General features: G+C 60.4%; 1 protein-coding gene across 3 annotated transcripts; it reads right to left on the bottom strand.

The window, feature by feature from the left end:
• Positions 1–15,227, bottom strand: UCKL1 (uridine-cytidine kinase 1 like 1). 3 transcript variants are annotated; one of them, XM_021416273.1, is made up of 15 exons: positions 14,943–15,227; positions 10,998–11,191; positions 10,630–10,736; positions 10,289–10,459; positions 9,955–10,026; positions 9,018–9,207; positions 8,491–8,552; positions 4,684–4,703; positions 2,637–2,735; positions 2,452–2,545; positions 2,230–2,292; positions 1,800–1,922; positions 1,329–1,436; positions 829–985; positions 1–369 (listed from the first exon to the last, which is right to left on the bottom strand). In XM_021416273.1, exons 1-15 carry the CDS (start codon positions 14,987–14,989, stop codon positions 293–295), a joined length of 1,584 nt encoding a protein of 527 aa, XP_021271948.1. In that variant the 5' UTR covers positions 14,990–15,227; the 3' UTR covers positions 1–292. The 3 variants fall into 3 exon arrangements, with proteins under 3 accessions (XP_021271948.1, XP_021271950.1, XP_021271949.1); XM_021416275.1 differs by lacking the exons at positions 4,684–4,703; positions 14,943–15,227 and adding exons at positions 7,549–7,565; positions 12,947–14,492; XM_021416274.1 differs by lacking the exon at positions 4,684–4,703 and adding an exon at positions 7,549–7,565 and having other exon boundaries at positions 232–369; positions 14,943–15,226.

Raw genomic sequence — 15,525 nt, 5'->3', positions numbered from 1 at the left:
TTCAAGAAAACCAGAGAAAAAATTTATTATTTTTCTTTATAAAATATCTCCAATAAGTTATATAAGCAAATAGTTAAATTAAAATAAATTAACTCCACTCTATGCTGGGACACGCGGCTGTCCACAAAGTCACACTAGGATTTGTGTTTGAAAAAATATGCCCTAGATCTCTGATGAAAGATTTGAAAAAAATATATGCTTGGTGAGGAGGAAGGAGAAATCTCTGCGATGGGCAGGAGGGGTTAAGGTGCGGTGCTGAAGCTGCCTGGCGCTGGTGGCATCTCCCACCCAGCTAAGTGCTGAGAGCATCCTCATCGTCGCTCCAGTCGGGAGGAGCATCCGTCCCAAAGTACCGATCGCCAAAGTTCCCTGTGGGGAGAAGGGAGAGATGCAAATCTGGGGAGCTTGGGACTGGCCCAGCAGGCGAGGAAGCAAAAGCAGGTTTATCCGACAGCTTGCACGGTGCTAGCGCTTGTGCAGCAGCAGAACTGGAGCAGCCCGGAGGCTGTTTTAGCACACTGGGGACTGTTTTAGCATGCCGTGGCAGGGCTGTTTCCTGGGACAGCAGAGGTGAGGATGGAAGGATGCAGTGAGCTTGTTGAGGACAAGCTTCCTTCAGGCAGAAGCTTGGAATGAGGCACAGAGCTGCCCCAGCTGCCCCACCCCAGCTTCTCCACCTGGAGAAGCAAAGGGTCCTTCAGTGAAACAAGGGCAGGCTAAAACAAGGCTGAGCTGCTGACAACCGGAGCTTCACCTCCTCTGGTGAGTGGGCCAGAAACACTGAACATTCATTCCCCTGCAGCAGCACATTCCTCCTCAGATACTCACCAATGCCAGGGATGATCCGGAAAAGGTCGTTCACCTTCTTGTCCACGGCTGTGGTGATGATCTTCACCCGGGGGAAGGCGTAGGCGACCGAGTGGACACCCATCTCTGCCATCAGCAGGGAGAGGAGGAAGATCTTGTCTTCTGGGACATCATGATCCTGCAGGAACGGCACAGAGGTGTGTGGGTTGAGGAGCCAGGGCACCTGTGTGCTATGGCCCATGCTCTGGCACTCAGAGCACTTGAGGACCTTCCTGGAGCCACTTTTTCTCCCTGGGTGCAGGGTTTGCTGGGTGTAAGACCAAGGAACCACCTAAACCCAAGCCGTTACTACCCTAGAAAGTGCTTTGTCAACACTTTGGAGACATCCCAGCTCTTGCCGTGACCCCCAGCACCCTCCTTTGGAAGGCTCAATGTCACTGCAAAGCCCTCAGCAGGGCTTCTGTACGCTGCCTGGGGGCAAAACCCCCCTCTGGCCTCCCCCCACCTGATACCCTCCGTACCAGCAGCACCCGCACGGCCATCATGGCTGCAGCGCCCGTGGAGACCGTGCAGTCCATCAGGATGACGTGGTCCTCGCTGATGTCCTTTGGCAGCCGCAGGTAGTGGAGCTGGGCAGGGGGAGAGAGGGATCAGCTCGGGGGCTGGGGGCTCAGGGCACCGTGCAGGGGTCTGTCCTTGTACAGAATGGAGGCAACAAAGCAATTCCAGCTCATCTTTAGGAGGAGGGAAGGATCCTTCCCTATCTGCATTACTGCAATCTGAGCTGTTAGCCTGGGGCCAGGCACCGGTGCAGACACTCAGCCAACCAGCCCCTGTGTGCACACGCATGCTGGCAAAACCCACTTCAGAAGCTTTCAAAGCTCTTCCCAAGTGCTCACCCCCTTCCAGATCCACTCTGGGATGGCCAAAGGGCTCTCACGACACACCCAAGCCAACCCTGCGTGCACGCCCCGGGGCAGGAGATGCCGTACCTCCGGCTCGCCCGTGTTGCAGTTGGTCTGGATGAGAATGGTCCCGATGCGGACGTCCTTGCAGACAGCTCGCAGCGCCGGCTCCATGGTCTCGCCCGCCCGCAGGATGGACACCCCGGTGATCTGCAGCGAGGGCACGCGGGCAGGAGGGGGCACACAGCGTGGCATTTGGCCTCGACACTGGGAACCTCCAATGGGCAACCCCAAAGCGCATCCCCCCCAGCTTGTGCTGCTTCTCCAGTGGCACGGTGGCACTGCTGGTGGCATCCCTGCCCCAGCGACACAGGGTACCACACTCATGGCAGCAGGCACCAAACCCAGACCTGACGGGAACCCCCAAGAAGCCAGTGGTATGCTTCTCTGCAAGCAGAGGGCTTTCAGTGCAGCCCCACCCTCAAGTTTGAAAACAACACCTTTTGCTTCCACTTACTTGCTTCCCACTGTATGTCCTCCCTTCGTAGTCCTGTCCCTGGGGGGTCTGGACAGTGCAACTCTGCAAAAACCCCATGAGAAGCATTACCACAGGCTCTGATGTGGCTCTCAGTGAGCTCCGCTGCCAGGGAGCCAGGCAGGGGCCGGTTGGGAAAGCTGACCGGTCTGTGGAAGCTGAGGTTGGACAAAACTTCATCATCAGGTGCAGCCCTGAACCCACCTGGAAAGGGAGAAACGAGAGCGCGTGCTCAATCAGCAACCGCATCAGCCTCTTGGAGTAGAAAATGAACTCGTCCCTGCTGGTCTCCTTGTTTCTGAAAGGCAATGAGCAGAGTGCTGGGGACTCAGGAGCCCAAAGCCAGCCAAGCCCCTCCTCGCTCCAGGGGCTGAGGTGCCGCACGTTACCTGATGATGGTGTGCATGCCCCGCACCTGAGGGGTGCTCTTCAGCACGCTGAGGGTCTGTGGAAGGGGGTGGTACTGGTGGGCAGAGGCCAGGGCGGCCCTGAAACCAAACACAGGGTCAGGAGGGGTCTGGGGAGGTGCCTGAAGACTGGGGCACAGCACACGGCCGGAGCCATTCTCCCAGATGTCAGCTCTCAACGCAACCCAACGCCGTCTGGCCAAGCCCAATGAGCGGCCAGCCCTGCCCAGGACCTACTAAAGGGGCAGGGAAGGGCTGGCTGGTGCAGCCCCAGGACCTGCCCTCCCTGCTGGGCCACCGAGCCAGGGCTGACCCATCGCTGCTGGGAACAGAGTTTCCGTGGAAAACAACGTGAAAACTTCCTCCTGCTCAGGAGGCGGACCTGGCGGTGGGTCCTCCACTCAGTGGGTGAGGAGGGGCCATCGCCGCGGTCTCTGCCCCCCCAGGACAAGGGCTGGGCATGGGGCAGGAGCTCAGAGCCGTGGTGCCGTCCCCAGTTCCCCCGGGGCAGTGCCGCAGTGGCGGGCTGCAGCGCGGCTGCTTCAGAGCGCATCCGGCCCATTCAGAGCTGGTTGCAGCGATGCCAAATTGGGAACAGCTTCAAGACTTTGCCGCTGGACGGGGCTGGCTTTGTGTGAGTCATCTCCACATAACTAATAGGGTTGGGAGCTATTCTTGGATCAAGGGAACACCATTCACGGGGAAGCGCACAATGGGGCCCCATTAGTCACCTCTACTTGAGAGCGGCAGTAACAAGATGAAGGTCACATCTCTTTGGCTTCCATGGGGCTGGGCAGGATGGGCAAGCGCCTTTGTCTGGGAGGAGGGCTGGGGTTACAAAGCCACGCGTCGGACCACAAGCGTGCCATGGCCGCAGCCGGGCAGGGAGATGGTGGGGAGGGGGAGAAGAAGCCAACAGATGGAAGCACCAGATGAGTAAGATTCCAAACCAAGCAGAAACCTGCATTAATTGCACACGCACACACAGGCACACAAGCGGAGAGGAAAAGAAAGATGACTGGGGAGGAAGGGAGGAGGGCAGGGCGCGATGGCGTGAGGCCTCCAGCACACAGCCACCACAGAATGGTTTGAGCTGGAAGGGCCCCTTAATGGCCATCTGGTCCAACTCCCCTGCAATGAACAGGGACACCTGCAGCTCAATCAGGTGCAACCTGATCCAACCGACGCCGAATGAGACATTCCCAAGGCCTGGGGGTACGTCAGGGCTCCTCCTCGCCACCAGGCCCCCAGTGCCCTGTGCCAGCCCGGTGAGCTCACTCTGTTAGTCACCAGAATTCAGGTTAGCTGCCCTTGGAGCTACGCCCACACCGCGACTGTGCTGCAGCAGCACTGTGTGGCTCTGCCCCCTCCTTCCTGCCATCAACCCCAGCCCGGGGACAGGTCCTGGGGACACGGACACCACCCACAGCCCTGCCCAGCCCCCCTGGCCCTGGGTATGCTGACCCACATGGCGTGAGCTGCTGTGCGAGGGGCTGAGCCCTGCCTTTGGCAGCTGTGGGTGCCTGCAGAGCCTGCACTGTCACCCCAAATTGCTGTCCCAAAACCCAGAGCAGCCCTGGGTGCTGGGACACGTCCCTGAACTTGCAACCTCTCTGCCCATCACCACCATTCCATGCAGGAGGGCAGCTCCATGTGCCCTAAAACCCAGCTCCTGATCCCACCCCACGCAGCAGCCCCAGAACACCTCCCCTGCACCCCGAGCTGTCAGCAGCCCTCAGGGAATGCTGTCAGCAGCTCCTCACGGCACCTTCTGCACCTCCTGCAACCCCCGCGCAGGGCTGGGTGCGGGATGCAGCCCTGCTCCTTGGGATGCTGCTCCACCAGCGTTTTCAGGGATGGAGAAGAGACTTTCAGGTCCCTCCCGCCCTATGTTGACCCACGAAACCCCAGAGAAGCGGGACCCCGTGTGCAGCCCGTGTTAGTAGCACGCTCACACTGCACGGCCCTGGCCCCAGCCACGCTGTTAGTGTCACACCCCGAACGCTGCCGGCAGCGCAGGTCTCCTCACATATCCCAGCGCAGCTTCCTCTGGTCACCAGGTGGGAGGGACAATCGGGGAGACAAGACGGGAGACACCAGAGTTTTAGGGGAGAGGGACAAACAGGACATGAAATAAAGGAAAAAGCACTGGCATTAGTCAAAGGGGGGGAAAAAAAAGCCCCAGTGGATCGGTGGTTCTTGGAGCTGCCCAAGAATGGCCATCATCATACAGACCCCAACGCTCCTTCCTGGGTGACCAAAACCATGTCACCTCTGCTCCCCAAAGCACCAGTCTGGCTCCATGCTGAGCCCCATCCGGGGTGTCACCGCAGGGACACTGTCACACCTCGGTCCCATCTAGCGCTGCACTGCAGGGCGAGGCCTCCAGGGCCATGGAGCCCTGCAATCCCAAAGCACGTGCAGGAGCTGAAGCCTGCACAACGTCCACCCAACACGCACGCAGCGGTGCCCACCACCTGCAGCCTCGGTGACACCGTAAAGCCGAGAGCAACGGGAACAATGGGGGAAACCCAGCCCTGAACTGAGCATCACCAGCAGATGGGAAGACCTCAAGGACCTCCAATGCCCTCCCCGGACCAGATGTCCTTGTAGGGGGCTCACAGACCATAGAGGGACACAGGGCACGGGGACAGCGGGTCCCGCAGCCACCAGTGACGCTTCCCTCCCCAGTGAGGCAGTGGAGCATTCAGACGGGTGACCATGAGCACGTCAAGAAGACATCTCACTTTGGAAACTTATTTTTTCCCCCCAGAACAAAAGGTTTAAAGGCAAAAATAAAAAAAAAGAAAAAAAAAAGAAAAAAAAAAGGAAGAAGAAGAAAAAGAAAGAGAGAGAAAAGGGGTGGCCATCGCTCAGGAAGGCTTCAGGGAACATCCTCGGCTCTTTGTCGAGCATGCTATCAAACAGGAAGCAGACAAGAGACATCCAGCTACAAAGGAGCGATGCAGTCAAGGCATTTCAAACACGTACAGCGGCTGGCTTTCACAGCTGACATTTCAAACAAGGGCTATCAGACTGCGCCACGGGCTGATATTTAAAGACACAATTGGCAAAGGGCATGCCAAGCTGATTCAGACCTTGGGAGAGGAGGGGGGGATCGATCGGCCAGGGAAAGTCAGCTGAAAAGAGCAGTGGCTCCCCGAGCCAGGTTTGTTTATAAAATGGGACAGCAAACAGGCTGCAGGTGCTGCTGGGCACAGGGAGAAACACCTGGCATGGTGCAAAGGGAGCGTGTGGGTAACCACAGCTCCAGCACATGCGTGGTTAAATGTGGGGAGCTGGGTGGGATGCATCCCAATTGCAATGACCCCAATACCTGAGCTTCACCCTGAGAAGATGCAGAGGAAAGAGGGGATGCTTCTGGCTGCCAGTGGTGGTGGAACAGCCCACGGGTCTGGGGCACTGCTCTCTTTAACCTCCTTGGAATTCACTCATTGCATAGAATCACAGAATGGTTGGGTTGGAAGGGACCTTAATGATCACAGCAGAATCATGGCATCGCAGAATGGTCGAGGTGGAGGGGACCTTAAAGCCCACCCAGCTCCAACAGCTACCACAGACAGCGACATCTCCCATAGACCAGGCTGCACAGGGCCCATCCATGGCACCTCCAGGGATGGGGCACCCACAGCTCTCAGGGCAGCAGTGCCAGGGCCCCACCACCTCACCACGAAGCATCTGAGGTCAGGCAGAGTAACACCAGCCTGGCGCATGGGGAGCAGGAGGGTACCTTGAGCTGGGGCCAGGTCTGAGCATCCAGGTCCTATTTAACAGCCTGGCTGTGTCCCCACAGCCAAGAGACAGTGACACCAGAATGACAACTGCAACATTTAGAGGGAGCCATTCAGGACGGGGAGCTGCCCGGATGACAAGCCCGCTCCTTGCCAAGGGCACCATGTGGGATCAGTGTCCCACGAGGCTGCGCAGGAGCGGATGGGAACCCACCGGCACCCCAGCAGCATCAGTGGATTTGCACAGGAAGTTTTTTCCAGACTTTCTGGCAAAGGCAGAAATGGGCACCAAGAGCCATACACAGAACTGGAACATTTCTGTGGCCGTGGTTACCACGGAGGTACCCCTGGAGGTCACTCACATGGACATACTGCTCCGTGCGTGGGTTTTAGGGAGCACAAGAAGTGCAAAGATCACCTCTACCAAGGGCCAGGTTTGATTAAAGCAGAGAATCACTGCAGAGAAAGACACACCCTTATCAGATTTCCTATCTATACACACACATATATATGCTAGAGAGCAGCTCCCCACCTGAACCTCCAGGCACCTGGGGGTTTACACATGGCATTGTATGGAATTGTCTGGCCCCATTGTGTTGAACAAGTGAGCAAGAAGAAATAAAATCAAACATCCAGTCGCTCAGTCTGGGAAATAAATGGGTTGAGCAGGAGTAAGTAAAGCCGAGAGCCTTTTCCTGTTCATCTCTGCTGTTCTGAAAGCTTTTGTGTGCCAAATGTAAGTTTTTGGCCAAGTGTCTCCATGTAACAATGAAGATCTAAATGGAAACCTGAGCGCAGTAACGCGCCGCTCTGCCTCCTACACAAATACCTGTGAACCCAGCTGGCTGCCTAATGCAAAAATGTCCCATCTGGATCCAAACGCTGCAGGGGAAGCAAACGGCTGCATCCTTTAGAGCATCCACCTGGGGCTGGAAGGTGGCTCTGAATGTTTGTCTCATGGAAGGGCAATGGGAGCGGATGCTGGGACGCAGAGCACTGCTGCAGAGCCGGTCCCATGGCCAGGGACATGGTGGCCTTACACCACGGGTCATCCTCGCCTGCGGGTCAGGGTTAGGCCAAGCAGTGCCTGGCATTGGAAATGCCTCGGGCTGCACGGACAGGACAGAGTTAGGGGCTCTTACCTGACACTGAGTTCACGCTGCGGCAGCAACACAAAGACACAATGCAACCGGTATTAAGCATTGCCAACACCAGGGGCGTTTCAAGACAAAAGAAAAGGAAAAATAGGAATATTTTCCTGCATTCATATGTAGCTTTTTTTTTTCCCTTCTTCCCCTCCCCAAAGAAATATTAAGCCCTGACTGAGCCCTTGCTCTGGGCGGGAGCTGATGTTTGCTGGCTGCAGAACTCCCAGGGCTCTGGGCTGTGCTCTGTGCCCTAGGAGCAGGGTTTAAGATTCCTGACAGAATGTATTGCTGCAAGCTGGGGCGGCCAGAAAGCCTTGGGAGTGCCCAAGGGAAGCTTCCACCACGCTCCTGCACAGGAGCAGCCAGGCCTGGGGCTGCACGGAGCTCACGGGGGGCTCAGGAAGGTCTGCAGGAATTGAGCCCTTTACTCAGAAGGGCATCAACGTCCCAGAGCATCGCCCCGAGCATCGTCACAGCTTCAACATCAAAGCTACGAGCAGGGTGGGAGGAGGCTGCGTGGCTCAGGGGTGGCAACATGTAACCATGTCCTTTGGCAGATGGGTCCCAGGCTCAAGGCACTGGCCCAGAACCATACAAAATAAAACTCTTTGGGACCAGCAGTGGGGAAGGACATGGCTCAGGCTGTGAGTAAACCGTGGCAAGGCTTTGGGGTTTGACACCCATGGGATGCACCCAGCACTGAAGTGGAAAACAGAGCTCTGGACTGGGAATGCTGCAGCAATAGCTGCAGGGGCAAAAAAAGAGAAGATGGAGCCAGAGAGCAGAGGTGCTGGAGCCGGGAAGGATGCTTTGTCTCTGCATGGCTCACTGCCCCCAGGGCACTGCAGTGTGTGGGGCAGGTTTGCTCCCAGCGGAGCACTGGGACACAGAGAAGCAAGGCACAGAGCAGCTCACGGGGCCGGAGCCAGGACATACCTCCTCCAGCTGGCTGTGCACGTGTTGGACGATCAGGTCGATGGCCACTGTGTTTCCACTCCCTGGAGCGAGCCAAAAGCAGAAGAGAAATGGTGACGTGTGGCCACAGTGCCAACCTCCCTGCCCCTGCAGAATCCAGAACCTGCTCTGGTTAAACTCCATGCAGCTGGTGATTGCCCAGCTCTCCAATTTGCCTACATCTCTCTGCAAGGCCTCTCCACCCTTAATGGGGTCAACAGCTCCTCCTAACGTAGTACTGACCTTGGAGGTGTTCCGGAGCCGTGGAGATGTGGCACTGAGGGACGTGGGCAGTGGGCACGGTGGGGTGGGTTGGGGTTGGACTTGGGGATCTGAGAGCTCTTTCCCAACGTTAATGATCCCATGGTTGTCAGCAAAACAACCAAACCAGGCGTTCAAGACACCTTGTAGCCCCACACCCAAGTCACTGATGAAAACATTAAAGAGAACTGGACCTAAAACGGAGCCCAGATGGAACCCCGTTTAGTACGATGAGCACGGGGCCGTACCTCGGGGCACGACGATGTCGGCCAGCCGCATGGTGGGCTGGATGTACTGGTCGAAGGCGGGCTTCACAAACTTGTTGTACTGCTTGATGACGCCCTCGATGTCGCGGCCGCGCTCGCTGATGTCCCTGCGCAGGCGGCGCACCAGGCGGATGTCCGAGTCCGTGTCCACGAAGATCTTCAGGTCGAGGAGCTGGAAGGAGAGCAGCGGGAACAAACCACACCAGCTGAAGCTCCAGCGGCCGCAGCCGACCCCAGAACCCGTCCTGCTCCAGGACCCACCTCCGTCCACACACAGCCCCAGCTCTTCGGGGGATGTCATTGCAGAGCGGGGGGCTGGGATCCCTGCCGCTTGCCCTTGGCTGATGCATGCATGGAAAGAATGCTGCTCGGGGATGCACCCAGCTGTCCACTGGAGGTCATCGTTGCTCCAGAAAAGCGCAGCACAAGCGCTCCCTTGGCAGGGAAGGGGACTTCCTAGACTGCGCTTGGCTATGCTCGTGCATGGCTATGAGCCTATAGGGTTTTCATGCAGCCAAGCACTTCCCAGGAATGCCTGAAGTGCTGCACGAGGTCAGTCTGAGAACACCAGGCTCCGCAGAGCACGGGTGCAGCCAGCTTTGCTGCAAGCCGAGCCGGGCAGCACGAAGGTTTGCTATTTCTGGTCATGTTGATGCACCTTTGCTGCCAATGACCAGGTCACCACGTGGCTCCACATTCCTGGGAAGGAATGGCTGAGACATGGCTCTCCACGTCCGCCTGGGGCTCTTCCCCTGCTGTGGAACCTCAGGAGGGAGCATGCAGGGTGGGCGTGCAAGAGATGCTGAAGCACTATGGGAGTACAGTATGCGCAATGCACCCACTGTACCCAGTGCCCCATTGCAACCAGGACACCCATTGCTCCCACCAAAGCCCAGGCTGCAGGATGAAGCTGCCTCACCTTCAGCAGCTCCTTGTCCGCGAATGCCATGATACCTTCAAAAATAATCACATTGGCACCATAGAGGGTTTTCTGCAGAGGCAAAATCAATGTGGTTGGATAGAGAATGTGTGCAGAGATACCAAGTTCCAGAGAAGATGACAACAAGGGAATGAGCGATCAGCTCCTTCCCTACTTCCTGCGCTTTGGAGTCACTAGTAGGACCCAAAGAGCTCTCAGTGACCCAAGCACAACCCATGGGTTTCCTCCTCCATGCAGCCTGCTGCCCTTGCAATCTGCTGGCTGTACAGAGCTGGCAGCCCCACCTCATCCCACGCCCCTCGATGTCCCCTACCCATTCCTTCTTCCGGCTGTGGGTGGTGAAGTCGTAGATGGGGATCTTCACGCTCTTGCCCTGCTTCAGCTTCTTCAGGGTGGCGATGATGAGGTCAAAGTCAAAGGCATCGGGGTGGTCGAAGTTGAAGTCGTTGCTGGCCGCCTGCTCCTGCTGCTGCTTGGTCAGCACCTGGCCCCAAAGAGGGGTCACTGAGTGGCCATCCCCTGCACAGCCCCGGGTCGCCATCGCCCCGCTGCTGCGCCACATCTCCTCCTGCCCCGACGCCACCGGGCCAGGGGAAAGCAGGAGGACGCTGCCTCGTCCCCACCACGTTTCCCCATCGGGCTGTGCAGCCTCACCTTGTAGAAGGAGTCCATGGAGAGCAGAACCACCCAAGGGACATCCAGAGCCTCGATGATCATGGTGGCCACCGTGGTCTTCCCAGAGGCGCTGCCCCCTCCCAGACCTGCCAGAATGAAGGGATGAGGCCACCAAGCCCTCACCTGCCTCCAGGTCCGCTCCGCCGCACCCCTCACAGAATGGTTTGCGCTGCCAGGGACCTTAAAGACCATCCAGCACCAAGCCCGCTGGGCTGGATTATCACCTCCAACCATCATGACTCTGCGACTCTACAGCTCTGAGGTGGTGGGAGCACGGGAGAAGCAGGAACCCTCCCCAGCTCCCCCAGCAGCACCAACAGCGGTGGGACGCAGCCACCCATGCCCACCTATGACAAAGGCCTCCTTGGACTGCGTCCCGTGCTCATTGTACCAGGGCGGCCGCCCGGCGGTGTAGATGGTTCTTTTGCTGGTGCGCAGCAGTGGGGGCTCCGACTTGCACTGGCTGGTGGTCCGCTTTCGGGGCGGCTTGGAGGAGCCCACCGCCGGGTACAGCCGGTCCAGCGACTCAGCGCTGCTGTTGCTGGGGAGACAGAGGGAGCAGCGGGTTCAGCGAGCACAGCATCCCCACCTGCAGCTCTCCAACTCTGCCCAAATCCCACCCTACGTAGGGCCGAGACCCTTCAGGACCATCCCACGAGTTTCCCAGCGCCAGGCAGTTGGGGCTGCAGGCGGGGACACCCCTCCTGGGGCTGCAGAGCTGCTCGTGCCTGCGCTGCTGCGTGGGCTGGAGCCGCTGAATGCTCCTTCTTATCTGCATCAGGAGGGAGAGGAGCAAATGGAGCCCGGAGCCGGAGCTTGGCAGAGGGATACAGCGGCTGCGAGGTGATAAGGGCAGGAGATAAGCTGTGTGTGCATGGCCATGGCAGAGTGACCGACACCCAGAGCCAGAGCCGCTTGTCCTGCTTCTCCACAGCCAGCATCTCAACGATCAGTCTTTTCCCCCCAGAACAACCAGGGGACACAGAGGTGGGACAGGGTAGGGACAATATTTCTGCCACGTCCGAAAGCTCCGGTGGCACCAGGTACAGCCTGGCCAGGGCTTTGCTGCCTCTCAGTTCTGTTTCACTCTTCAGAGGGCTTAAACTGCAGGGCTTTGCAGATTTTTGTCAGGTTTTAAGCTGTTTTGGTATGAAGATTAGTTCCCTTTCCTCCCATGGCCCTTTTTAGAATAATGCCAGATAACGACCAAAATTTCAGATCGGCCATCTGTCCGTAAAGCTGCCCAGTGCTCCCAGTACACTGAGTGCTCCCAGTGCACCCACTGCAATCAGTACAGACACTGCAACCAGTACATGTATTGCAGTCAGTGCAACCATTGCAGCCAGGGCATCCACTGCAACCAGTACACCCACTGCAACCAGTGCAACCCAGCCCTCCCCAGCACCAGGAGCTCTCAACCCCCACCAACATCACCCCAGAGCCCCGCTCAGCACCCGCTGCTCAGAGCCACAGCCCCCAGCCCGTGGGCACCCCAATGATCCCAGGACTTCAGTGGCACAAGTGCTGCTCGTGCTGCCCCATCCCGCAGTGCTGCAGGGCTGCCAGCCGCGTGCATCGTGCTCCTGGATGCGGGGAGCCTTAATCCTATTTCCAGAGCCTCTCTGCTTCGCCTCATCTCACCCGCACCCTCATGGACTTCTACGTACGCTCTGCCCTCCTCCTCTCAAACCGACGTTCCCGTGATTTATCTCAGACAAACACCGCTGCGGGGCTGTGCCACTGCTTCGGAGCTCGGCAAAGGTCACAAATTCCCTGCGTGGCCCCGGGGCCGCCCCGACCGCCTCTTGCTCCGTTCCTCTCCGCTTTTCCTCCTGTCCCTTCCCACCACCCAGGGCTGCACTACTGACCCGGCGCGGAGCCCTGGGCCCTATTTATAGTGGTGTCCGTGGCACTGCTCCGTGCACCGGGCGGACCCTGCGGGAGGGCTGCAGCGAGGGCAGCGCTGCCCTTGTCCTTGTCCCACGCACGGGGCCTTCGCTCTGAGCAGCATGACGGCAGAACAAGGTAAATCCGAATGGAAACGCCACCCGGGGTGGGGACCCCTCCTGCAGAGCCCTCCTGGGGGTCTTGGGGCACCCCGACCTCCCCCTGGGGTTGGGGACCCTTTGCAGCCCCCACTGCCCGTGCATCCCCATCATTTTGCTGGGGGCAGCCCCACTGGGTTGGAGGGTCCCTTGAGCCCCGATGCCCACGCCCCATCCCCTCTGCTTGGGTAAAACCCTTCACCCTAACCCTAAGCCCAAACCCCAAACCCACCCCACAAAGGGGAGCTCACCTGCCCGTGGGTGCCAGGGCCCGGCAGCCCGAGATGCGGACGCTGCCGTAGGTGGGGGGACTGCTCATGGCTGGGGGCTCGGTGCCGCTCGGCTGGGACGAGCCATGCAGGGCTGGCCCCAAATGGTGCAGGGGGGCCCGGAGCCAGGCAGCACGGGGGAGGGGGGCACGGCGCTGGGACGGGAGGTGCTGGGAGCTCAGCGTGCATAAGAGGATAGCTTAACGCCGAGATTATGTTCATTACCTGATATTAATAGCACTGGCTTGATTAAAGAAAAAACAAGGGGGGGGGCGGGGGTAACACCTCCTCTGGGCGGACAAACAACCAATGTTGGACAGGGGCTCCTGTGCTGCTTTGAGCACTCAGAGCACGGGGCTGCTCGGCACGGTGAGCGCGGGGCTGGGGGGTCCTGGGGCGTGGATGGAGCGGGGGCTCTGAGCCTCCCACAGCCCGCGCTGCTGCTCGGAGCCCCTCCGGCTCCGTGGGAAGAGCCACCAGCAGTAAACAAGTGCGAAACCCAACACCCGGCGCTAAGAATAACGCTGCTCGGTCGGGTCCCTGCTGCCCGCCGCCCCCCCGGCATTTCCGCAGCCCCGAGCCCAGCGCTGGGGTCAGGAACCCCAAGGTTCGGTTCCGCGGCGCTCGAGAATCAGCTCCGTGCTACGTCCACGTGGTGACAGCGGGCACAGCTCTGGGGTCACCAAATCCCCCCCGGCACAGGCAGGGGACAGCTCCGAGGGACACCGGGGACAAGGCAGGCACCGAGCAGGGGAAGGTCTGGAGATGGGGGCAGGGCCTTCCTCCTCCTCCTCCTCCTCCTCCTCCTCCTCCGGAGACACGGGGACCCCGCTGTCCCAGTGCACAGCGCTGTAGTTCAGTGGCAATGCCAGGCGCAGCAGCGGGATGAGCGCGGGACTGTGGCAGGGCCAGCACAGCGCTGGGGCACACGGGGACAGGGGACACGGGGGGACACGGGGGCACATCCCCAGCGCCGCAGCCCTGCAGCCAGCTCCCCTTCCCCATCCCCGCTCTGGAAAAGCACTCTAAGGCTTTAAGAATAAAATTCCCTTCCGCAGCGATTTCTCTTCTTTCCCAAAACAAAAAAAAAAGAAAGGGATCAGGAGCTGGAACCCCGCGGTCCTTGCCCGCTGCCATCGTCCCCCGTCGCTTCCTGCCTTTGTCCAGCGCGGCCCGCACCTCACCCCGCGCTCCGGAGCTCTCGTGCGGGACGAACCGGTTGGGATTTTAGTTCTTCCTACCGGAACGTTTTTAAGCCCAGATCCCGCCTCCGCTCTTCGGGCACAAGGAGCGGAGCGCTCGGCCTAAAGAAGAACCGAGCTCGCCGCAGGGGGAAGAGACGGAGGCGGCCCCAGAGGCGCGGGACGCGGAACTGACCCCGCGCGGGACGCGGGAGCTCGCCGCAGCTCGGAGCCGTTCTCAGCAGCCGGGGCCGTGGGCTCGGTGCCCCGGGCGGCGCCGCGCGGCGATCCCCGTTAGGACGCGGGGAGCGGATGCCGCCACGTGGCCCCGCGACCCGACCCGGCGGAGCAGCCCACGGCGGCTGCGTCACAACGGGGAGCGCAGGAACCACGCGCGGCCGGACCCTGCAGCCCCTCCCCGCCCCCGGTCCTCCCCCTCCCCCCGCCGGCTGCCCCCATCCACGGCCCCGGGCGCGCTCAGGGCTTTCCCCCGCAGCCCCGCCCCGCGGGACGGGCGCAGGAAGGGCCGCAAAGCCCCGCGCGTCCCTGCAGGACCTCGACCGCGAAGGGATCCACGGACGCTCCCCACCGCCCCTTCCCTCCCCCGCAGCCCCCGGCGCTACGCTCACGCCGCTCCCCCCGCGCAGCGCGGCCCCCGATCCCCGCGGCGCTGACTCAGAGCCCGACCCGCGCGGGGCCGCGCTCCAGATCCGTGGGGACGCGACGCGCGGAGCCGCGCGATGGCGGCGGGAGCGCGGATCCGGACGGCCCCGCACCGCGCCCCGCACCGCCCGTACCTCGCGTCCGCCGCCGGGGCCCCCTCGGCCGCCGGGGCTGCGGCCATAGCGCTGCCGGGAGAGGCCGGGCCGGGCCGGGCGGGAGGTGCGGAGCGGGGCCGGGGGGGGGGGGGGGGCCGGCGCGGGGATCTCCGGGAGTTGTAGTGCGGGTGGGAGCCGTGGGAACGAGCGGACGCTGCGGGTCTCCGCTGGGTGCCAGGGGCACAGGCGGGTGCTGCAAACGCGAGGTGCCGCGGGATGGGGTGGGCGCCGCGGGGCTGCGCTGGAGCCGGGGGTTCTGGCGGGGCCCCCCCCGCCCCGCAGAGCTGCCCCGGGCGCAAACGTTGGGAACTGGGAACGGGTCCTCGAGGAGCAGAGGGAACGCAGCGCAGGGAGCCGCTTCCACCTCGGGGACGGCATCGCCCGGCGAAACGACGACGAGGGGCGTAATAAAAAATCAATAAACATTTATTCGATACAGCTGCTTTGAATACATACAGTACATAGAGTGACCCCCCCCCCCCCCCCGGTGCTCGGCGGCGGCTGGCAGCGGCGCGGTGCAGTGCTCTCCAGCTGAGGATCGGTCAATGATTAACAAAAGAAC

This window comes from Numida meleagris, chromosome 19 (assembly GCF_002078875.1).
Source record: "Numida meleagris isolate 19003 breed g44 Domestic line chromosome 19, NumMel1.0, whole genome shotgun sequence".
NCBI classification, from domain to species: Eukaryota; Metazoa; Chordata; class Aves; order Galliformes; family Numididae; genus Numida; species Numida meleagris.
This window is presented reverse-complemented; position numbering and strand designations above follow the sequence as displayed.